The sequence below is a fragment of the Leucopleurus acutus genome (genome assembly GCF_964270905.1).
Source record: "Leucopleurus acutus genome assembly, chromosome: 7".
Classification (NCBI taxonomy): Eukaryota; Metazoa; Chordata; class Mammalia; order Artiodactyla; family Delphinidae; genus Leucopleurus; species Leucopleurus acutus.
The window spans coordinates 249,581-270,106 of record NC_139150.1 but is presented as its reverse complement, the minus strand read 5'-3'; the positions used below and the strand labels follow the sequence as shown (position 1 = coordinate 270,106).

The window sequence follows — 20,526 nt, the reverse complement described above, 5'->3', positions numbered from 1 at the left end:
GTTGTCGGCAAGGCGGCCCAGGTGACTTCACTGTCAACCGCACGGAGCTTCTGGCCTTGCTGTCCCTACACTTTAAGATTAAAAACCCTGTTTGCTGTCCTGTAATTTGACTTTGTATTCCCATCAGTATGTCTATTCTTTTCAGGGTTGTATAGACTACACAATTTGATTTTTGTCCATTTTTATGTTGTTGGGACTGTTCTTTTATTCTTCTCTATTTGTCCTCATCGTTTTATTTGTTCGTACTTCCAGATTAGCTTTTGTTACAAATTTGTCAATTTCCTTCCACTCATCTTTTTAAAAATCCCCGTTCTCCCGGGGAAAATGTCTAGAAACAGATGGATCCCCAGGTCTGAAGCTCAGGAGAGAAATCTGTACTGGAGATAAAGATTTGGGAACTACCAGTATAGAGCAGGGCCCTCACCTGGGGATGACTCTGCCCCCAGGGGACACTTGCAAGATCTGGGGACAGATTTGGTGTCACAGCTGAGGATGATATTGAAGTCAGAGGTGTCTAGCAGGGATGCTGCACAGCCCACAGTGCACAGGGCAGCACCCCAAGAGGAATGCCCTGTCTCCAACCCTGGGATGGAGAAATAATTGAAACGGGGAGGGGCAAGGTTGCTCTGAAGGGTCAGGGCAGTGGGAGCATCCTGGCCGGCAGGGAGTCACCAGTGAGGCGGCGTCTGGCTGACATCTGAGGGGTGGACCCAGTTGTCCGGGCACAGGGACAGCAGGTGGCACCTTTGAGGGACCTGTGGGCCAGCGGGGCTGGCTGGCGCTGAGTGAGCAATGAGGCCAGAGCGGCAGGCAGGTTCGGCAGCCGTGAGAAAACCACGAAGGGCCCCAGGTGGACTGTGATGTGGTCAGGGCTGCAGAGGAGGACAGGTGTGGGAGTGGGACAAGGCCCTGTGTTCACAAGGTGGCCGCCACCACTGGCTGAACGACTTGGAAGGTGACCGCGGTGATGGAGAGTTAGAGGGGCCCAAATATCTTTATTTTTAAAAATTATTTACACTTTTTATTTAAGTTGTTTTATTGAGGTAAAATTCACATAACATAAAATCTACCATTTTAGTCATTTAAAAATGTACAATTCAGTGGCTTTTTGTGTGTGTGTGTGTGGTACGCGGGCCTCTCACTGTTGTGGCCTCTCCCGTTGCGGAGCACAGGCTCCGGACGCGCAGGCTCAGCGGCCACGGCTCACGGGCCCAGCCGCTCCATGGCATGTGGGATCTTCCCGGACCGGGGCACGAACCCGTGTCCCCTGCATCGGCAGACGGACTCTCAACCACTGTGCCACCAGAGAAGCCCTTCAGTGGCTTTTAATACACTCACAGTGTTGTTCAACCATCTCCACTATCTAATTTCAGAAAATCTTCACCCCAAAAAGAAACCCCGTACCTATTACCAGTCACTCCCCACTCTCACCTCCTCCACTGGTACCACTAATCTCCTTTTGTCTTTGGATTTCCCTATTCTGGAAACATTTCATGAAGCAGAATCATGTATTAGGTGGCCTTCTACGTCTGGCTTCTTTTACTTAGCATGGTGTTTTCATGGTTCATCCAAGATACAGATGGGATTAAATGTACCAGGATTTTCTTAGATTTTATTACATGACGATGAATATACATTATTATTATTAGAAATAAATTGGGAAGGAGTGAGGAGAGGCTGGCAGAGCTGGCAGACTATGATGCAGCTCTAACTTCTAGTGACGAGAAGGGACAGAAGGCCGGTGGGAACACCCTGATCGCTGAGCATCTGCTCTGACTTGGTGAAGCCGCTGCAGAGTCCAGGACCCTCAGCACAGGAGCGGCGGTGGGCTCAGCACAGCAACAGGCCCTTTGCCAGTCGTGCTGCGGGGCACACTTTCACAGCAACCACAGTGGTTTAGACAGCAACCACTGTCTAAAATAACAGTAGTGTAGCGCGCACGCGTGCGCGCGTGTGTGTTTTTAAAGAAAAGCTGAAAATTAATTAATCATCCAACTGAGAGAGCAAATAAACCTAAAACAAAGGAGAAGAGAGGGAATATAAGGAGCAGATACTAATGAATAGAAAACAAACATATGGGGACTTCCCTGGTGGCACAGTGGATAAGAATCCGCCTGCCAGTGCAGGGGACACGGGTTCAAGCCCTGGTCCAGTAAGATCCCACGTGCCGCGGAGCAACTAAGTCCGTGTACCACAACTGCTGAGCCTGCGCTCTAGAGCCCGCGAGCCACAACTACTGAGCCCGCGAGCCATAACCGAAGGCCATGCACCTAGAGCCTGTGCTCCATAACAAGAGAAGCCACTGCAATGAGAAGCCCGCACACCACAGCAAAGAGTAGCCCCCACTCACCGCAACTAGAGAGAGCCCGTGCAGCAAGAAAGACCTAATGCAACCAAAAATAAATAAATTTATTTTTAAAAAAAGAAAACAAACATATGATAGAGACAATCAGTGAAGCAAAAAATTGGTTCTTTGAGAAGATTAACAAAATGGCAAACCTCGGCAAGATTGAGAGAGGGGGAGGGGGAGAGAGGGAGGAAGGTGCGGGGGGGGGGGGGCGGGGAGAGAGAGAGAGAGAGAGAGGGAAGGGAAGAGAGAGAGGGAGAATACAAAGGGCATACAGCCACAGTACAACATAGATTAAAAAGATAGCATGAACAACTTTAGGCCAATACATTTCTAGAAAAGTATAATGGAAAGAAAAAAAAAGTATAACGGAACAAACACTGACCCAAGAGGAAATAGAAAACCTGAATAGTCTTATGACTCTTAAATAGCCATCAATTAAAATCACAAAGAAAACATCAGGCCCAGTTAGTGAGTTCAGCTGAACGTTCAAAATACAGATTCGCTATAGAAATGCTCCCCAAGGCCGCCATAACTTGATGCCAAAATCTGATAAAAATAATGCAACAGAGGAAAACCACAGGGCGATGTCATTCAGAGACCAACCTGCAACAACTCGACAGATTATTAGTCAACCAGGTTTCAATAGTGTATAACGACAATAATCAGTCATGACCACATTTGATTTACCACAGGAATGAGAGGTTGGTTTAACTTTAGGAAATCAATTAGCATAAGCCACTACCCTAACATAAAGGAGAAAAATATGATCATCTCCAGTGCAGAAAAATGATTTGATTGAATTCTTCACCTATTCATGATAAAAGCTCCTAGACGTTAAGACTAGAGGAGGATTTCTTAACCTGGTTAGGGGGTATCTATTTTTTTTAAAAGAACATAGCAAACCTCATAATGGTGAAAGGTTGGAAGTATTTTATTTAAGACGAGGAACAGGACAGGGTGCCCACTGTCCCATTTCTGGACTTCATGGTACCAGCTAGCACAGGAATACACGAAAAAGAAACAAAACATCTAAGAATTGAAAAAGAAGAGATGAAGCATTTTTCAATGTTAGCTACATAGAAAACAAAGAAATCTAACAGTGAATTATTAACCAGAAAATGTAGCAGTATTGCTCTGTGCAGAGAACTGCACAAAATGCGGGCAACAGAAAATGTACCCAGGTGGATCCCTTCGTTATAGTGTGAAAGCATGAAACCCCTAGGAATAAATCTCATATAAATATGCAGGACCTTTATGGAGAAAATTATAAAACTTTACTGAAATAAACTAAATGAAGATACATATTTTGCTCATGGGCTGGAAGTCTCAGTATCACAAAGGTGTAATTTGCCCCAAATTGACCTGTTGATTCCATGCAACTCTTGTCGAAAGCCCACTGTATGTGTTTGTATAATGCGACAAGTTGATTGTAAAAATTGTGCAGACGGGATTCCCTGGCAGTCCAGTGGTTAGGACTTGGTACTTTCACTGCCTTGGCCCAGGTTTGATCCCTTGGTCAGGGAACTAAGATCAGGCAAGCCACACAGCGGGGCCAAACAAACAAATAAATAAATAAAAACTATACAGACAAAAGGTAAAGAATAGCAAAAATTCTCAAGAAGAAAACCAGGTAGGAATATTACCTTATTGTAAGGCTTTAGTAATTAACACAGTGTAGTATTGGCACAGAGACAGACAAATAGATCACCTGAGCAGAATTGAGAGCCCAGAAACAGACCCATATGTTTACAGAGTTTTGATATGTGACAGGGCTGACTTTGCACTGGGGAAAGGATACCTTTCAAAAATGATGTTCTGACAATTTAATTACATAAAAAAACAAAGTGGACTCCTGCCTGCCTCACTTCATACAGAAAAATTAGTTGCATCTGGTTTAAAGTGCAAAAAGCCAAAAGTGCAAATTTTAGAAGAGAAGATAGGAGACTATATTCTCAACATTCCAACAATACACAAAAGGATATCTTCATAATGATAAATGAAGGAAGAATTTTCTATGATTCAAAAAGCACAAAACATAAAGGAAAATTTGAATATATTTAGATACATTATAATTAAGAACTTCTGCATATCAAAGAAGATTTTGCAACACATATCTGACAAAGGTTCACACCAGAACATATAAGAACTGGTACAAATGAATAAGAAAAAAATGATCCAGTTGGAAAGTGGACGTAAGATTTGAACAGGCACTTTGACCAAGAGGAAGATTAGATAAGTAATAAATACATGAGAAGTTGCTCAGCTTCCTTAGTGATCAGGGGAATGCAGATTAAAAGCCATAGTGAGATGCTTTAAGTATCCACCAGGTTGACAAAAATACCGATCACACCAGAGTGTTGGGGGAGTGAAGCCACTGGGACCTGTGAGCTGTTGGGGAGTGTGATCGGCCCACTGGCACTGATGGGGCAGCATCAGTCTCACCTGTGGCCCAGATACTAGGAGAACTAAATTAGATGTTCACCGCAGGACTGTTTGAAATAGCAGAAAATGTAAAGCAGCACAAACTTCCATCAAAGAAGAATGGACAAATTAATTGTCACACCAAAGACTAATATGTGTGGTGACAACAAATGATTCATGTATGTGCAATGGTGGGCACACTGTTAAGGAAAAGCAAGTTGCAGAAGAATATCTACAACTCGGTTCTTTCTGTGTATGTGAAGGTAAAAGTGTGTAAAACTGTATAGGTATTGTGCAGGGGTACAATAGAGAGAGGATCATAAGTACAGGATTCAGGACTGGGGAGGCCTCTGTGGGAAGTGGGGATCTGGGAGGGGCACACGGGGGCTTTGCAGGATCTCCTGGGTCTGTTTCCTGGGCTGGTTGGTGGGTGCACAGGAGTTTGTGGTATTGTTATTCCTTAAGCCTTATACACATTTTATCATATGCATGTACTTATTGTTTGATTTTAAAAAGTAAATACGGAGGTGGGGGCCATTAGGTAGGGTGTCAGAAACAGGTGGCAGGCTGGAGAGGTGTGTGGGGCCCTAATTCAGAAGGGAGGGGCTGCCCGGTGTTTGAACGCTGTGGGGATGCAGATAAGTTGGAAGTACAGGGGTCCCTCTCCTTCATGGAGCCATTCCTGGCCTCAGGTACTACTTACCCTTATTGTTTTAAAAATTAAGTGTCAATTCTATATGAAAATGAAAAATTACTCCAAGTTTTCCCTCCCCAATTCTCCATGTGGGAACCCAACACCTAGTGGCAGAGGTGGGACTTAGAAAGGGAGGTATATCCCATTTACAATAGCATCAAAAACAATAAAACATTTAGGAATAAATTCAACCCAGGTGAAAGAACCGTACCCTGAAAACTATGACATTAATGAAAGAAATTGAAGAAGACGTAAATAAATGGAAAGACACTGCACCCCCCACCCCCCACCCCCCACCGACCTCCTGTTCATGGACTGGAAGAGTTAATATTGTCAAAATGTCAACTACCCAAAGCCATCTATAAATTCAGTGTAATCCCTATAAAAAATTCCAGTGGCATTTTTGGTAGAAATGGAAAAAACAGTCCTAAAATTCATATGGAGCCACAAAAGACCTTAAATAGCTAAAGCAGCCTTGAGGAAGAATAAAGCTGGAGGCATCACACTTCCTGATTTCAAGCTATACTATAAAGCTACAATAATCAAAACAGTATGACTCTGGCATACAAGCAGACACAAAGACCAATGGAACCGAATCAAGAACCCAGAAATAAACCCATGCGTATATGGTCAGCTAATATTTGACAAGGGGAAAGGATACTTGAGTACTCAGTGGGGAAAGGTTAGTCTCTTCAATAAATGGTGCTGGAAAAACTGGATATTCACATGCAAAAGAATGAAAGTGGGTCCCTATTTTATACCACTCACAAACGTTAACTTGAAATGAATTAAAGATTTAAATGTAAGACCTGAAACCATAAAACTCCTAGAAGAAAACATAGGGGAAAAGTTCATTGACACTGGTCTTGGCAAAGGTTTTTTGGACATGACACCAAAAGCACAAGCAACAAAGGCAAAAGTCAACAAGTGGGATTACATCAAACTAAAAAGCTTCTGTACAGCAAGGGAAACCATCAACAAAATGAAAAGACAGTCTATAGAGTGGCAGAAAGTATTTGCAAACCACATATCTAATTAGGGGTTAATATCTAAAATATATAAGGGACTCACAACTTGGTAGCCAAAAAAAAAAAAAAAAAAAAACCCCAAGTAATCTAATTAAAAAATGGGCAAAAGACCTGGCAGACATTTTTCCAGAGATGATATACAAATAGCCAACTAGTACATCAAAAGATGCTCAGCATCTCTAATCATCAGAGAAATGCACATCAAAACCACCGTGCAGTATCTGCTAGAATAGCTATCATCGAAGAACCTAAGTGTCCACTGACGGATAAATAGACAAAGAAGAAGTGAGATATGTATACACTGAAATATGCGAAGTACGTTCAGCCATAAAAAAAGAAGGCAGGGCTTCCCTGGTGGTGCAGTGGTTGAGAGTCCGCCTGCCGATGCAGGGGACGCGGGTTCGTGCCCCGGTCCGGGAGGATCCCACATGCCGTGGAGCGGCTGGGCCCGTGAGCCGTGGCCGCTGAGCCTGCGCGTCCGGAGCCTGTGCTCCGCAACGGGAGAGGCCACAGCAGTGAGAGGCCCGCGTATCGCAAAAAAAAAAAAAAAAAAAAAAAAAAAAAGAAGGCAATCCTGCCATTCGTGACAACATGGATGAAGCTTGAGGGCATCGTGCTAAGTGAAGTAAGACAGAGAAAAACAAACGCTCTATGATCTCACCTATATGTCAAATCTAAAAGAAAGCTGAACTCAGAAACAGAGCAGAATGGCGGTTGTCAGGGGCTGGGGGTGGGGGAACTGGGGAGATGCTGGTCAAAGGGTACTAACTTGCAGTTATAGGTTCTGAGGATCTTATGTCCTGTGTGGGGTGACTATAGTTAGTAATACTGTATCATGTACTTGAAAGTTAAGACAGTAGATCTTGAGCCTTCTCCAAAAAAAAAAACAAAAGGTAAACTCTGCGAGGTGAAGGATGATGGGTGTGTTGGATGACCTTATTGAGTCTTCCTTTCACAATGTGTACATGTATCAGATCATCACATTGTGCACTTTCAGCTCACACAATGTTGTATGTCAACTGCATCTCAGTAAAGCTGGGGAAAAAGGGGGAGGAGCTGAAGAGGTGCTGGAGGGGAAGGTGGGCAAGGGGCCTCCCACCCTCTGGGAACGGGCCAGGGGCCGAGCTTCTAGGATAGTGGAGCCTGGCTGCAATGCCATTGCCAGCACGCAACAGGACCAACTCAGGCCCCCGGAGGACTTCTGGGGCACAGTGGGTGACAGCCGTCTGCCTGGCTCGTGAACTTCTGCAGTGGCTGGAGCCTCGTGGGGGCGTCCCTGGGGGTTCGAGGTGAGTAGGACAGAGGGGGAGGGACCACAGACCCCTGCCAGGAGGGGTGGGGGGCGCAGGAGGTGCTGAGGTCATGGGTGGGGAGCAAGCCCGCTGGAGCCCCGGGAGGAAGAGAATTGTCGCTGGGGCTACCAGCTCAGCCCAGGTCCGTGCCCTGCATCCCCCGCAGCTCCTTCCTCCCCTGGATGAGCCTTCACACCTGCTCCGCCTTCTGCCAGCCTCAACGCCCCGCTCACTCTCAGCTCTGATCTTGCCTCTGATTTCAGTGAGAGTCACAGTCCAGAGGTGGTCCTCCTCCCCCGTTAACCCGCCAGCCTGCCTGTGTCTGCGGTCACGTCCTCCGACTGCCCTTCCTGTCAGCGAACAGGCTGTCTCATGTCCGATGGCCTCTGACCCAGACGGGGCAGCACATCCTTTCTCTTGCATCTGGAACCTGTCTTTCTATTGAGTCATTCCAATCGGCACACAAGGTCCAGTAACATCCACTTCCTTAAATAACCCACAAAACTCCCTTCATGGCCTGTGTCTCCAGCTATTGTTCCACGTCTCTGCTTCTTTGCAGGAAAACTCACCCAACAGGCTCTGTCCACCTGCTGTATGTACTTCCTCATGAGCCATTCTCTTTAATCCACTCCCCTCAGCCTGTTTCCCACTCCTCTATGGAAACTGCTTTTCTCAAGGGAACAGGCACGTCTGTCTTTCATGCCAGTGATTGAATGTCGGTCCTTATCTCTCTGGATCTCTCCACAGCGTTTGGCAGATGACTGATTTCTCTCTGGACACACGCCCCTCCCATGGCCCTGGAGCACTGGACTCTGCTGTCCTCCCCTCTGAGGGCTCAGGCCGCTCCTCTGTCTCAGTCATCTACTCGGCCTTGCCGAGCATCCCAGGGGCCTCTTCTCTCTGTCTACACTTACTCCCTCAGTGATGATGACTGCTGCTTCAGGCGGGGGTCTGGCACGTTTGAAGGGACTATCTACCATAAATTGTGCAGGGCGCAGTGAAACCTCGAGGGAGAGGACATTGCAGAAACAAGGGGAGGGGACAGAACCCTGGACCTGGAAGGAGATAAAGGAGGGTGGAGAGGGCGCCTGACAGGAGCTGGGACCTTCATTTAGGGCTTGCAGCCCACCCCAGGTGGTCAGTGGGAGGGGCTGGGGGATGAAGACCCTGACTTCAGCCTTTCCTCCCTCCACGTGCTCACCGTTGGCCCAGCAGAAGCGGGAGCCAGAGGTCGAGGGAATGAGCTGTGTGGTCTACATGTAACTGGGCAGGACCCTGCGGGCTTTCCCAGGGACAGACCACCCTGTGTCTCCCGCCTCTTGTTTGTAGAAAAGCTTTAGCCTCCTAGGCCTTTCCCATATCCAAAGAGCAGATGTAATCAGAGAAGTGAGAAAATGCAGAAACAAAGGAAAACAGACAATAATAGCTTAATCATAGAACAAAGTCCAGGACCTTAATTTCTCCTCAAGGGCTATAGATAACATCCTGAGCCATACCCTTGGGCTGTTTTGCAGCTACTAAAACCCCCACCAGGTGGGAGAGGCTAACTGCATGCTGCCCACCAGCACAAAGACCCCAGATCCGCCAGAACCAGAAGGGTTATGGTGCTGATTCTCAAAATACCATCTGGTTACCTCACCACCAAGCCATCAGAAGGACAAGCTGATCACGCACCCGCCACCCTCTCCCTTTGCCTTGCGTTTAAAACCCCTTCCCAGAAAGCCTTTGGGGAGTTTGGGCCTTCTGAGCATAAGCTGCCCACTCTCCTTGCTTGGCCCCATGTTGGATGCCTTGGAATAAATGCCGCACTTTCCTTCACCACAACCCAGTGTCAGTAGATTGACTTTACTGCGTGCAGCCAGGCAGACCCAAGTTTGGTTCGGTAGCAGGTCCGCACACCGCACAAGGTGGGCAGGGTGGAGAGGGTGGGACGGTCAGACAGGAAGTATTCACCCAGCTTCCAGATTCACGTCTTCAGCTGTGACCTCTCCTCTGAGCTTCCGTTGTGATATCCAACTGCCTACTCAACATCTCCACTTCTATGTTAAATGCAGAATCCTGTGACCAACAAGCTCTTCCCTCATCTCCTGTCTCAGTAAGGAGCATCAGTCCACAGTTGCTTAGGTAGAAAACTAAGAGCCTCCATTTCCTCTTTCACATCTCACAGCGGACACATCAGCACTTCGGTCAGCTCTACAATAGGGCCCCTGTGCATCGTGCCCCTGGTCCAAACCGCAGCACCTCTCTCTTGGGCTTCTGTTAAAATCTCCTAACTGGCCTCCCCGTTTCTCCCTGTGACAGGCCTGTCGGCAGCCTCCCCTGCAGCCTGCCCTTCCACTCCCAGCTGAGTGAGCCCTGATTTTGTTTGGAGCTACTGTTTGCCCACCTCCGTGGACGACGGCAGTCCTACTCCTCTTTGCCATACATTCACTTCCCCATCCTCGTGAAGCCAGGAGTGGTACATGGCCCAGGTCTGCCCAGTGGAGTTTAAAGAGAAATTTGCTGGGGAGCCTCTGAGAAACCTTTCCTTTGTTATAAAATGATGTTGTATGTTTATTTTTTTTTAATGGATGTCCTTACAGATGGCCAATAGGCACATGAAGAGATGCTTAGCATTGCTAATTATTAGAGAAATACAAATCAAAACTACAATGAGATACCACCTCACACCGGTCAGAATGGCCATGATTAAAAAGTCCACAAGTAACAAATGCTGGAGAGGGTGTGGAGAAAAGGGAACCCTTCTACACTGTTGGTGGGAGTGCAGATTGGTGCAGCCACTATGGAAAACAGTATGGAGCTTCCTCAAAAAACAGAGAATAGAGTTGCCATTCAGCAGTGGGACTGCCAGCAGTCCCACTCCCGGGCATATATCCAGAGAAAACCATAATTAGAAAAGAGACATGCACCCCTATGTTCATAGCAGCATTATTTACAATAGCCAAGACATGGACACAACCTAGATGTCCATCCACAGATGAATGGATAAAGAAGATGTGGTACATATATACAATGGAATACTACTCTGTCATAAAAAAGAATAAAATAGTGCCGCTTGCAGCAACATGGATGGACCTAGAGATTATCATACTAAGTGAAGTAAGTCAGACAGAGAAAGACAAATATCATATAATATCACTTATATGTGGAATCTAAGATATGACACAAATGAACTTACCTATGAAACAGAAACAAACTCACAGACAAAGAGAATAGACTTGTGGTTGCCAAGGGGGAGGGGGTTGGGGGAAGGATGGACTAGGAGTTTGGGATTAGCAGGTGCAAACTATTTTATATATATATGTATAAATGAGCCACTTTTCTCTATAGCAGAAACCAATACAACATTGTAAATCAACTATACTTCAATAAAATAAAATTTAAAAAATAGATGTCCTTTTTACACCTGCCTGTTCCTTCCTATCTGAGATGGTGGTGTAAAGACATGATGTCTCATGCTGTGGCAGCCACCTTGGGCCGTGAGGCGACAAGCATGAGGACAAAACGTGCAGGTGGTGACCACAGGAGGGAAGAGGCATAGGAAGAGTCTGTGTTCCTGAAATAGCATACTTTATAACTTAGTAAGTGAGGTTAAAACTATTGTATAGTCACCGACACGTGGGAATTGGGTTGCTTACCTCTGAATACATCCTAGGTGATGCACACACTGTACCCCTGCAATCTGTTCCCCAGCAGCCAGAGGGATCCTTTTGGAACAGGAGTCAGATGACCACCTGTCTGCTCAGAACTCTGCTCTGACTTCCCATCACACTGAAGACAGAAGCTGGAGCCCAGATCTTGGCCTGCATGGCCACCCCAGGGTCTCTGCACTCAGTGTCCTGTCTCACTCTACAACATTCAGGTCCACTCAAGGATCATTTCCTGAAAGTTGTCTTCCCTGACTGGGTGGTAGAAAAGCCGCTCCTCCCCCACCCCCCCCCCCCCCCCCCGCATCCTTATCTCCTTGTTCTGTTTTCACAGCGCTGCTACCTGGTGCTGCCGGCAGTATTGATTTGCTGTCCGCGTGCTGGTGGAAGGGACACTCGCCTTACCTCCTCTGCCACTGACTCAGGAAAGGCTTCTTGTTTGAACGTTGTGAGGACCAGATGAGCAAATCATGTGTGAATCGAGTAGAACAGTGCCTGGCGCAAAGTAAGCCCAGTGTGAACATTGCCGTTCCTTGTATGAGGATGTCTTCTCCGTGAAGGCAGAGCTGGGAGCCTAGCGCCTGGCACCTAATAGGGGCTTAGTGGAGAGGCTGGTTGGCTGGCTGGATGAATAGCATACAACAGGCTCTCTTTAAATTTTTATTGAAGGAATGGTGGAACGCAGGAATCTCTGAATTGAGGTTTTGGAGCTGATTCGGTGTGTGGTGATGGCAAAGTCCAGGATACGATTGAGGGCGGAGGGGCCCCAGGACAGAGCTGTGCATCCTGAAAACCCAAGACCAGGGAGTTGAAAGCATCCTCTATACTGATGTCGAAGACCCCGAAAGGATGGCAGGAGAGGGCCAGGAGCCAACATCTTCTTGGAAGAGGCCGGTGTCCGCAGCGAGGGGGAGGGGAGTAGGCGATGTGGCCGCTGGGAGGAGCGAGGTGTGGAAAGAAACGTGGGGAACTAGGGGCCTCCCCCTCCCCACTTTGGGCTACAGCGTCTCGCAGCTGGTGATGCCTCCTGGGGGGAAGGAAGGGTTCGTTTGTGCCGCTCAACAAGCCGTCGAGGACTCCCAGCCCCGCCCAGCTCCTGGCCTGAGCCTCCCAGTTCAGCATCTGGCCAGCGGCCGGCCGGGCGTGAGGCGGGAGGGCGCACGCGCACCGCTGCCGCCCAGCCCGGGCGCAGCCCAGGAGGACCTGAGGGCCGAGGCGCAGCCCCCAGGGCCGGCTGCCGGACCCGGCAGGGGGACAGGGCGGGGGCGGCCAGCTGGGGGCGGGGCGGACGCGGATTGGTCGGGCGCTGCCACGTGACCGGCCCCTTATAGGGCGTGGTGCGGGCGGCAGTGTCGGGTGCGGCGGCGGTCGGCCGGGCGAGGTCCCTTGTGGGTCCGGCGGCTCCGCGGCTGCTCCACTACGAGCGCCAGGCGCGCCCCGCGCCCTCCCATCTCCGCGGGGCCGCCGGGCCGGGGGATGCGCGCAGCGCCCGGGAGCCATGGTCCGTTTCGGGGACGAGCTGGGTGGCCGCTATGGGGGCGCCGGCGGCGGGGAGCGGGCCCGGGGCGGCGGGGCCGGCGGGGCGGGCGGCCCGGGCCCTGGGGGTCTGCAGCCGGGCCAGCGGGTCCTCTACAAGCAGTCGATCGCCCAGCGCGCGCGGACCATGGCGCTGTACAACCCCATCCCGGTCAAGCAGAACTGCTTCACCGTCAACCGCTCGCTCTTCGTTTTCAGCGAGGACAACGTCGTCCGCAAATACGCCAAGCGCATCACCGAGTGGCCATATCCTGCCGGGGGCCGGGCCGGGCGGGGACCGGGGGCCGCCCGAGGTCGCGGGGACGGCCACGGGTGCGGCGTCGGGCGTCCGCGCCTCGCCGGGTCTGGGAGGGGCGGGCTGGGCGCGGGGCCTCGGGGCGGGGGCCGGTCGCGTGCGGCGCCCAGTGGCCATCTTTCCCGGGGCTGGAGGAGGGTGCGCCCTGGGGAGAGGTGCATCGGGTCGGCTCGGCGAGGAGGGGGCGGGGCGGATTCCGGGCCCCCTCCGCGCGCAGCGTGTGCGTGCGTGTTTGTGTGTTTCTCTGTGTGTGTGTGTGTGTGGGGGGGGGGGGGTCGTGGTGGCAGCGGCCGCGGGAGCGGGGTGGACGCTGGGCGGAGCCCCCTGCCCCTGGGCTCGTCCCTTCGCTTCCACGGTCCGGGCGCAGAGCGCGCGGCCAGCCTGGAGGGCACCCGAGGGCGAATCGGTGTCTGTGTAGGTGTGAGCACCCGGGGGACGCGAGCCGGTGCGCGCGCCTGGCTGCAGGTGCCTGTGTGTGTGCGGGCATAGCATGAACCTGGTGCTGCGCGTGCGTGCGTTCGGGACTCTCGGTACATGTATGCTCACGTGCCTGTGTAGGTACATGTGGCTGCGTGTGTCTTTAGGGGGGAGTGTGCGCCTGCGCGGGGTCCTTCCTCCAGCCGCGCGCTGGGGGCCCACAGCCCCCTCCCTCGGGGCGCGGGAGCCGGGCGGAGCCGCGGCGGAGACGCTGTCCGCGGTGCTGACGGCCGCGGGGACGTGCTGAGGGGCTGGTGGCCGCGACTGCGGAGGCGTCCCTCGCGGCGGCCCCGAGGATGAGGGCGGGAAGGGCGGGGTGGACTCCGGACCCGGTCATTCTCAGCCCCTCCGGAGGCGGCCTGGCCCCGGCTGCTGCACTGCGCGCTGTCGGCCTTGGCCTCCTCGCCTCTCCTCTTTGGCGCCTCCCGGCCAGTCCTTAACCCACGCACTCCGTTTGAGTACATGATTCTGGCCACCATCATCGCCAACTGTATCGTGCTGGCACTGGAGCAGCACCTCCCCGACGGAGACAAGACGCCCATGTCTGAGCGGCTGGTGAGTGCGGTGGCGGCCGGCCTGAGGGCGGGGCGTGGGGTGGCGGCAGCTTGTCTGATTCCACGACCCTCTAAGGATCCGTGACTGGGCGCAGCTTCCTCGGGCAGGGTAGTCTGGGCAGCTCCCCCTCTTTCAGGGTAGGAAAAGGATAGGACCCGGGCAGCTGGCGCTTGCCTGAAGGGCCGGGAGAGCGGGATAGCCAGCTCAGCCCCTGCTGGGGAAGGGTGGCTTGAGAGGGGCCATTTTAGCCCGCAGCTGCTCTGCCCAGCGTGCCGCCGCCACCCGTACACCTGTCCAGTCCACACGGACTAAGAAACTAAGAGCTAAAGCTGGGGTGTGGGAAGGGCGTTCATAATGGCCCAGGTTAAGGAGGGTCAGGCTCCGTGAGTGGGGTGGGGGCTAGCTGCCCACCCTTCCCTGCAGGGCTGTGATAGTCTTCGGCCCCCGGGGTGCAGCCCTTGGTCTGGGGACCGTCAGCCTCTCCTTCAGAGCTGTCTTCCCTGGCTCTGCTTGGAATCCCTTCCCTGTGGTCCCGCCACTTCCCGTGGGAAGCACTCCTTCCCAGCCTTTCTTCCCAAACGTCCCGAATATCGCTTCCACCCACTCTTGCCCGGAGCTCCCCAGACCCCTGTGGTTTCCCCTTTTGGAGTACAGAACCCACAGGAGCCAGGATGCCAGGTCAGGGTGTCTGGAGGTGCTGGGGCAGAGGGAAGGGTGCTGCTTGAGGAGGTGAGCCCCATTTCAAGGGTGAGGTTATGTCCCCTAGCCCCAGCCACCCCTGCTGCCCTGGCCCCTTTGCCTGGGCTCGGTGTGGGCTCCCAGGGGCCTGAGAGACTGAGCTTCAGAGCAGAGAGAAGGAAGAGTAGCTGTGGGGATTGGAGAGGGAGCCTGGGGCCTGGCTGGAGAGCCGCCGGAGGTCCTGAGGTCCCGAGGAGGAGACACTTCTGGGGGCGCGGGCGGCCAGAGGCCGATGCCTCTTCTCCACACCCTGGCAAGTGACCACTTCTGTCCAAGCTCCTTCCCTAACTTCAGTGGAGAAAAGCGTTGATGAAATAGGGCCTGTTCAGCGCTCTGCGTAGGCCTTGAACTCCAGGCAAGGCGTGGTCACATCCCTAAGGGAGTCCAGCAGGGGTGGGGCCAGAGGGAAGCAGGCCGGGGGAGGGGTGGGTGCGGGGGGCAGGGAGGCCAGGCTCTGGCAGCAGGCCTGAGTGGGCCAGCCGTGTGTCCAGCCACGTCTGAGCTCCTGCCTCACAGGTGAGGGAGGGTTTGCTTTGTGGTGATGGGCTTCGGTACACTTGTCGGAGTTGGGGGCTGAGCTGTTGGGAGAGTAAGCAGAGTGTGCCCCCCGGAGGCTGCTGAGATGGATGGGAGGCCGGACACAGCGGGCCTGGAGAGCAGGCGCCCTGCGGCCCAGGGCTTAGGTCTGGAGGCTGCTGCTGCCAGAGGCTGGGAGGGGGCCGTGTGGCACAGGGGCGGCCTGGCCCGGGGTGGGGCCTCCACAGCTTCCTGTCTCTGGGGGCTCCGCTTCCCACACACCCATCAACTTCCTGAGTGGCCTTCAGCTGGAGCCCTGCCCTGAGCCAGCCCTGAGCCAAGTGTGATGAAGGATGGGGCTGGGGGAAGAGCTGTGAGGGAAGGTCTGGGGAGGGGTCTGGGGAGGGGTCTGGGGAGGGGCCCCGCCCCGTCTCCTGGTGCTGGCTTACTCTTCTTCTGTGAACATCTGTTTGCTGGGACCCAGCTGTTAACCCAGGGCAGGTGGTCCGCAGCCTCTTCTCTCGGGGAGAGGGGACCCTGCAACTAAACCAGACCAGAAGCCTCCGGGGAACGATCCTTCGTGAGTCAGCATCAGGGTGGTAGGACAGGAGAACTGGGCCACCGTGGACGCCAGGCTGAGGGTGCCCCAGGTCAGATGGGAGAGCCCTGGGGGGCCAGGCTTCTCTGGGGAGGAAGGCTCAGGCCGCTGGTCCTGAGTGGGAGCTGGCAACACCCACAGGGAGCCAGTCTGGCCCTCCCCTCCCCTCCCCTGCAGCCCCGGGAGGCTGGTCCCTGGCCCCGGAGGCTCGACCCCTCCCTGGCGGAGCAGCCTTCGGAGGACAAGTCCTCCTGTGGCTCCCACAGTCCTGGGGGCAGGACCTTCCCGCTGCCCCTTTGTCCACTCCTGTGTCTGTGGTCTGCACTCAGGCTGTTTCCCATGCTGACCCTCCCCCTGTGTCCCCGTTGTCCAGCTTGTGGGGTCACCTGCACAGAGGCTCTGTCTGCCACCCTTCCCAAGTGTGTGATGCCCCTGGTCACTCTCCACGCCGCCTGTGTGTCTTCTCCCTGAGTCCACGCAGCTCATCCCCACTGTGCTCGCCACCAGGGCCCGGCCCGTGTCGGCCCTGCCCTCTCCCATCCCCATTCTTTTCTCACACTGTTCCCTCCGCCTGGAATTCCTTTCCTTTTCGCCCAGCTGGATGCCTCGCCCTCCAGAGGCTCCCTGAGGCGCGGCCATGCTCGCTTCCACCAAGATGTGTATGTTTTGATTATCCAGAAGGTGTGTGTTGAAGGAATGCGTGGGTCCTGGGCTGTCCTCTAGGGAGTTGGGCCATTGTCCCCATAGCGGTTCGAGCTCAGGATCAGACCCAAGTCGCCTCTGGGCTAGGATTTGTCTCTGCCTCTAGCAAGCTGTGAGTCTCCGGCCCAGTTCCTGACCTCTCTGTGCCTCAGTTTCTTCTAGGATGGGGATGATAATAGTGCTTAATGCATGTGGAGTGTTATAACGAGGATTGTCCTAGTGATAGTGGGAAACCCCCCCAATTTTCTTATTGCTTCCCCTGCTGCAGGGCTTCCGGGGGTGGGAGCCCCCCCTTGCTATTGTGATCGGGTGTCACTGGCCATGGGGACAGGGCCACCTGCCCTGGTAGGGAAGCTCGGCAGAGGGCAAACAGGCCCGTGATGGAAGAGCCGAGTCTGTGGGTGGTGGGGGGTTTCCTCGCCTGCCACACCCCCGGCGGGGGTGACCTTGCTCTGCGCTTCTCCTCAGGACGACACGGAGCCGTACTTCATCGGCATCTTCTGCCTCGAGGCCGGGATGAAGATCGTTGCACTGGGCTTCGTCCTGCACAAGGGCTCCTACCTGCGGAATGGCTGGAACGTCATGGACTTCGTGGTGGTCCTCACGGGGTGGGTGCTGGGCCCGGGCTGCCCTCTGCGAGGGGCGGGCTTGGGCACGCTGGAGGCCCCGGCTTCGTGCTGGTCCTCACGGGGTGGGTGCTGGTGGGACGGGCATTGTTTCTCCCCAGGAGGCGCCTGGGCTGTGATCGTGGCCGAGGGGCCGTCGACGGTGCTCTGTCCTCGGGCGAAGCTTGCTTACAGAGCTGCTGGTGCCGTGGGCAGGTCACCAGGGCAGGGGAGGGCTCTGGGCCTTATTCTGTAAATCCTGGGCTCCAGCCTTGCCTCTGTCGCCCCGTGATCTTGGGGGCTCCTGCCTGAAGGGTTCTCGGACGCGGCTTCCTGGAGCTGTGCTTGGGTGAGGCCGCGCCGGTGTGTTGTCACAGTGTCTGGTTCCAGGAAGGAGCTTAATCAGTGTGTCCTGCCGCCCACTTTCCTTCTCAGACGGACCCTGACAAGTGCCAGCTTGTGGTTTCCAAACAACCCAGGAGATCCAGAAAGTCGCCGTGGGCTGGGCTGCTTTGAGAGCAGGCGGAATGCTCTGCTCCTCGTCGTGGAGGCCCCAGCCTTTGGGCCAGGGTGTTTCCGTCAGCCTGATGGGTATTCAGGCCTCTGCGTTGCTCCTCTGGCCAGTAGAGGCTGAGGCGGGGGCTGAGCTGCTGTTGCTCCGGCTCTGGGCTGGGGTTGGGGCTGAGCGCCTGGGTGTTCGCTCCACAGGACCTGTTTGCACAGCCCAGGTCCCAGAGGCCCCGCCCCGGCGGACTGCAGCCGCGCTTTCTGGGACCTTGTGGTCCCAGGGAGGCTCGGAGCCCCACTGTGGCCCAGAACACTCCTTCCAAGGGACAGGAGGCTGTGGCCAGGTCTCTGTCCTGTGCTGCATGTGAGGACACACAGACTTGGCTAAATGGCCTCTGGGCTCCCGCAAGAGGCCCCCTCACCCGCCCCGTCCTGGGGGGCCTGCCCCGCTGTCTGCTCGAGCTGCCGGTGGCCTGGCCCCAGAGGTGCCTGCAGCATGCCCGACATGGGCCAGAGTCGAGGTGGCCTCGCCTTCAGAGGGTCTCTCCCTGGAGGTGACGGAGGGGCCGGTGGGCCTTGTGCCTCAGCCTCCCTTTCTGTCTTTGCACCAGCCTGTCACCGGCTCTGACGGGATGGGTGCCACTGAAATCGGATATAATAAGCTTTCTGGGAAACTTGCTGTTTTCCTTTCATTTTTCCTAATGACCGAGTAGGGAAGGGAGCGGGGAGCCTTCTGCTGGGAGCCGTGCGGTTCTGTGGTACGGTGTGCGCCGTCCACACCCGCCTGCTGCCCTCGGTGGCGGTGGCAGCAGGGGCTTTTACAGAAAGCCCTCTGGGGTCCCACCGATGTTGCTGGTGGGGATCTGCTGGTGGGTGTGGCCCCTCGGAGGGCAGGGTGCTCCCACAGCCCGGTGGGCACTGCGTGGGCTGTCGAGGAGAGTCGCTGGCTGTTTACATCTCTCTCCCTCTAGATGTGAGTCCCTGAGGATAAGAAGAGCATCTTATTTTTCAGGGTGTCCCCAGAGCCTAGCTCTGGGAGGGCCCCCAGGAGGGTCAGGGAGCATCTGCTGAATTAATGGGCTATTGAAGCTAGGGTGCTCTGTGCTTGGGCCAGCTGGGAGCTGGGCGGGTCGGCGGGACCCTGCCTCTGGGGGTGCTGTCCGTGGTGCTGAGTGTTTGGACTGCTGGGAGCAAGCCGGGGAGGCAGGACCCCTGGGCCTTCCAACAAGCATGTCCTGATTCCAGGTCCAGGGAGCCCCGTCCTCCTGTGAGGGCTAGGAGAGACCTCCAAGGCTGGCTGCTCTCTCTTGCCATTGACCACACTCTCCAGGGCACAAGAGAGAATAGGATGGGCTCACTTTCCTGGGAGCCCCAGCAGGGGGATCCCAAGGGTCCCGAGACCTTAACTCTGCCCCCAGCCCGGACTTGGAGACCCTGACCTCAGTCCGTCTGTTTCTCCACCTCGTCTTTCCTACCTCTCCTCGCTTCTGCCTTTTCTTCACGTGGGCCCCTCTCCTACCCCGCCAACCTGTTTCTGTCTCTCTTTCCCTCCCTCCCTGTCCCCTTGTCTTGTTCTCTTGGCCTTTGTCTGCCCGTTTCTGATCTTCTCTGCCTCACTGACCCTTTATCTCTTCTTTGCCATCTCGGTATTTCTTTGCCTCTCGACGTCTCTGTATCTCTGTGTCTTTTTGCTTTTTTGCTCCCATTCTTCCTCTGTCTATTTCTCTTTCTGCCTGTTCTGTGTCTCTCATCCGGGTCCTGGAGTCTCCGCTTTTGCTGGGAGTTGGCACCAATGGTTTCCAGGCTCCCTCTCTCTGCACCTTGTCCCCAGGGGTGGCGCTGGGTTGGGAGGGGAGCCCCCAGATGGGGGGGTGATCTATGTCCCAGAGTCACGTGCGGGAGCTGCTCTGTTGCCCCTGGTTGCAGCACCCAGGGACTCGTGACCTGTGTGTGTACTCGTGTATGCGTGCGCATGTGCGTCTGTGCATGTGTGTGCACCTGTATGTATGTGCACGCGTGCACGTGTATGTGTGTGTGGTGCGTGATGGAGGGAGGCCCTCGTCCATTTTGGGGTGAGTACTTGCCCCAGGGAACCCGGGGAAGAATGCCTAACTCTAAGCCCTCCTGAGCTGAGGTCCCTGTGGGTAGCCATGGCGGGGGGTGGGGACATTATTTCTTGGTCCCTTTTTAAAAAATTAATTAATTTATTTGTTTATTTTTGGCTGCGTTGGGTCTTCGTTGCTGCACGTGGGCTTTCTGTAGTTGCGGCGAGCGGGGGCTACTCGTCCTTGCACTGCGCGGGCTTCTCATTGCAGTGGCTTCTCTTGTTGCGGAGCACGGGCTCTAGGTGTCCGGGCTTCAGTAGTTGTGGCGCCCGGGCTCAGTAGTTGTGGCGCCCGGGCTCAGTAGTTGTGGTGCACGGGCTTGGTTGCTCCGCGGCATGTGGGATCTTCCCGGACCAGGGCTCGAACCAGGGTCCCCTGCATTGGCAGGTGGATTCTTAGCCACTGCGCCACCAGGGAAGTTCCCTACTTTGTTGTTTTTAACTAGGGTTGACTTACTTGG

The 20,526-nt window shown here is 54.1% G+C and overlaps 1 protein-coding gene across 3 annotated transcripts in view; it reads left to right on the top strand.

Annotated features, from left to right (window-relative positions):
* Positions 1–12,930: 12,930 nt before the first annotated feature.
* The window catches only part of CACNA1B (calcium voltage-gated channel subunit alpha1 B), a gene marked incomplete at both ends in the record, with an annotated part of 193,726 nt that continues 186,130 nt past the window's right edge, over positions 12,931–20,526 (top strand). For all 3 annotated transcript variants that reach the window (XM_082842376.1, XM_082842375.1, XM_082842377.1), the window contains 3 exons: positions 12,931–13,216; positions 14,174–14,295; positions 17,318–17,457. In XM_082842376.1, coding sequence (XP_082698502.1) covers positions 12,931–13,216; positions 14,174–14,295; positions 17,318–17,457 — 548 coding nt within the window. The remainder of the gene's footprint in view (positions 13,217–14,173; positions 14,296–17,317; positions 17,458–20,526) is intronic.